The sequence below is a fragment of the Zalophus californianus genome, chromosome 5, assembly GCF_009762305.2.
Source record: "Zalophus californianus isolate mZalCal1 chromosome 5, mZalCal1.pri.v2, whole genome shotgun sequence".
In the NCBI taxonomy this organism is placed as follows: domain Eukaryota; kingdom Metazoa; phylum Chordata; class Mammalia; order Carnivora; family Otariidae; genus Zalophus; species Zalophus californianus.
In genome coordinates this window covers 115,622,130-115,625,330 of record NC_045599.1, presented here as the reverse complement: position 1 = coordinate 115,625,330, position 3,201 = coordinate 115,622,130, and the positions used below count along the sequence as shown (strand labels likewise).

The 3,201-nt window shown below is 43.9% G+C and overlaps 1 protein-coding gene across 1 annotated transcript; it reads left to right on the top strand.

The window, feature by feature from the left end:
• The first annotated feature begins 2,103 nt into the window (after positions 1–2,103).
• Positions 2,104–2,876, top strand: LOC113929610 (acidic leucine-rich nuclear phosphoprotein 32 family member A-like). The gene has a single exon (XM_035727774.1). The coding sequence runs from the start codon at positions 2,164–2,166 to the stop codon at positions 2,872–2,874; it is 711 nt and encodes a 236-aa protein (XP_035583667.1). The 5' UTR covers positions 2,104–2,163; the 3' UTR covers positions 2,875–2,876.
• Positions 2,877–3,201: the final 325 nt, after the last annotated feature.

Sequence of the window (3,201 nt, the reverse complement as noted above, 5' to 3'; positions counted from 1 at the left end):
ACAGACTGCGATCCCTCTGCTCTGAGGCAGAGGGTTGGAAACGATCTCTTCTGGCTGACTCTCAGAAGAGGCATGGAAAGCTGCCAGGGAAAGCCACCAGGGAATGAAAGCCCCAAAAACCAGTTTCCACTGGGCCCATCCCCCACCACAAGGGGCAGGGCAACTCTGCCCAAACAGGGTTGCCTGAGTAATAGCGCGGCAGGCCCCTCCCCCAGAACACAGGCTGGGAGTACAAGAGGCCAGCAACCCTAAGGTCCCTATAAAACAGGTGCATCTTGCTCGGGTTGTGGTCAATAATTTGGACTCTATACATTCCCTCAACCACCCCTCAACAGAATGACTAGGTGGTGGAACCGCCAAAATAGGAAAGACTCAGAGACTATGACTTAGGCCACAGATTTACAAATGGATACAGATATAACCAAGATGTCAGAGATGGAATTCAGGGCAGCAACTGTGAAGATGAGAGGTAGAATGGAGAAATAGATTAATGGCAACATAGAGTCTCTAAGGGCAGAAATGAAAGCTGAATTAGCAGAACTTAAAAATACTATCAATGAGAACAAATACAATCTAGATAATCTAACAGCTAGGGTAAGTAGGCAGAAGAGTGAATTAGTTATTTACTAGACCAATTAATAGACAAAAAGGGAAAGAGGAGGCCAGGAAAAAACAACTCAGAATCCATGAAAATAGAATCAGAGAAATAAGTGACACCACGAAATGTTCCAATGTCAGAATTATTGGATCCCTGAGGGGGTAGAGAGAGAGAGGAGTAGAAGATATATTTGAGCAAATCGTAGCTGAGAACTTCCATAACCTGGGGAATGAAACAAACATTTGTGTCCTAGAGGCAGAGAGGACCCCTCCCAAGATCAAGGAAAACAGGCCAACACCCCAGCATGTAATAGTAAAATTCGCAAATCTTAGCACCAAGGAAACCGTCTCAAGGGCAGTTAGGGAGAAGAGATTCCTTACATACAGAGGGAGGAACATCAGAATAACGTCAGACCTATCCACAGAGACCTGGCAAGCCAGAAAGGCCTGGCAAGACATATTCAGGATACTAAATGAGAAGAACATGCAGCCAAGAATACTTTATCCAGCAAAGCTGTCATTTAGAATTGATGGAGAGATACAGAGCTTCTAAGACTGGCAGAAACTGAAAGAATATGTAACCATTAAGCTGGCACTAAAAGAATTATTAAGGGAGGTTCTATGAAAGGAGAAAGACCCCAAGAGTGATATACAACAGAAATTTACAGGGACAATCTATAAAAACAAGGTCTTCACAGGTGACATGATGTCAATAAATTCATATCTTTCAATAATCACTCTCAATATGAACCACCTAAATGCTCCCATAAAATGGCAAAGGGTTGCAGATTGGATAAAAAGACAGGACCCATCCATATGCTATCTATAAAAGACTCTTTTTGAACCTAAAGATACATCCAGACTGAAAGTGAAGGGATGGAGATCCATCTTCCATGCCAGCAGACCTCAAAAGAAAGCTGGGGTAGCAATTCTTATTTCAGACAAATTAGATTTTAAACTAAAGACTGTAGTTAGAGACACAGAAGGACACTATATCATTCTTAAAGGGTCTATCCAACAAGAAGATCTAACAATTGTAAATATCTACGCCCCCAACTTGGGTGCAGCCATGTACATAAGCCAACTGTTAACCAAAATAAACAGTCATATTAATAACAATACATTAATTGTAGGAGACCTCAATACTCCACTCGCAGCAATAGACAGATCATCTAAGCAGAAAATCAACAAAGAAACAAGAGCTTTGAATGCACAATGAACCAGATGGACCTCATAGATATGTACAGAACATTCCACCCTAAAACAACAAAATACTCATTCTTCTTGAGCGCACATGGAACTTTCTCCAGAATAGACCACATACTGGGTCACAAATCAGGTCTCAACTGATACCAAAAAATTGAAATGATTCCCTGCACATTCTCAGACCACAATGCTTTAAACTGGAACTCAATCGAGGTTAGTGTGCACCGCGGGTGCTGAGGGCTCGAGAACCGAGAGGACCTGGTTGAGCCTTCAAAGTCCTAAAACACGCGGCCATGGGTTCGGGGTTTATTGATTGAATTCCGCTGGCGCGGGAGCCTCTGCAGAGAGAGAGCGCGAGAGATGGACATGGACAAACGGATTCATTTAATGCTGCGGAACAGGGCGCCCTCTGATGTGAAAGAGCTTGTCCTGGACAACTGCCGGTCGATCGAAGGCAAAATCGAAGGCCTCACAGATGAATTTGAGGAACTGGAATTCTTAAGTACAATCAACGTAGGCCTCACCTCTGTCGCAAACTTATCAAAGTTAAACAAACTTAAGAAGCTTGAACTAAGCAATAACAGAATCTCAGGGGGCCTGGAAGTATTGGCAGAAAAGTGTCCGAACCTCACGCATCCAAATTTAAGTGGCAACAAAATTAAAGACCTCAGCACAATAGAGCCACTGAAGAAATTAGAAAACCTCAAGAGCTTAGACTTTTTCAATTGTGAGGTAACCAACCTGAACGACTACCGAGAAAACGTGTTCAAGCTCCTCCCGCAGCTCACGTATCTGGACTGCTACAACCGGGACAACAAGGAGGCGCCTGACTCGGACACCGAGGGCTATGTGGAGGGCCTGGACGACGATGACGAGGACGAGGACGAGGAAGAGTATGATGAAGATGCTCAGGTAGTGGAAGATGAGGAGGAGGAAGAGGAAGAGGAGGAAGGAGAAGAGGAGGATGTGAGTGGAGAAGAGGAGGAAGATGAAGAGTGTTATAACGATGGGGAAGTGGACGATGAGGAAGATGAAGAAGACGGTGGCGAAGAAGAAAGGGGTCAGAAGTGAAAATGAGAATCTGAGGATGAGGGAGAAGACAATGACTAAGTGGAATAACCGATTTTGAAAAATTCCTATTGTGATTTGACTGTTTTTACCCATACCCCCCAAATCCTGCCCCCCGAAACTTATTTTTTTCTGATTGTAACGTTGCTGTGGGAACGAAAGGGGAAAAGTGTCCTGGGGGCTGTGGGGGGAGGGAGGGCGGGAGGGAGCGGAATAAAGTACTATTTTTACTGCCAAAAATAAATAAATAAATAAACTGGAACTCAATCACAAGAAAAAGTTTGGCAGAAATTCAAACACTTGGGAGCTAAAGACCACTCTGCTCAAGAA

Bases quoted from the DNA above. Each gene is read 5' to 3' on its own strand.
- LOC113929610 (XM_035727774.1), top strand. From the start codon at position 2,164: ATGGACATGGACAAACGGATTCATTTAATGCTGCGGAACAGGGCGCCC.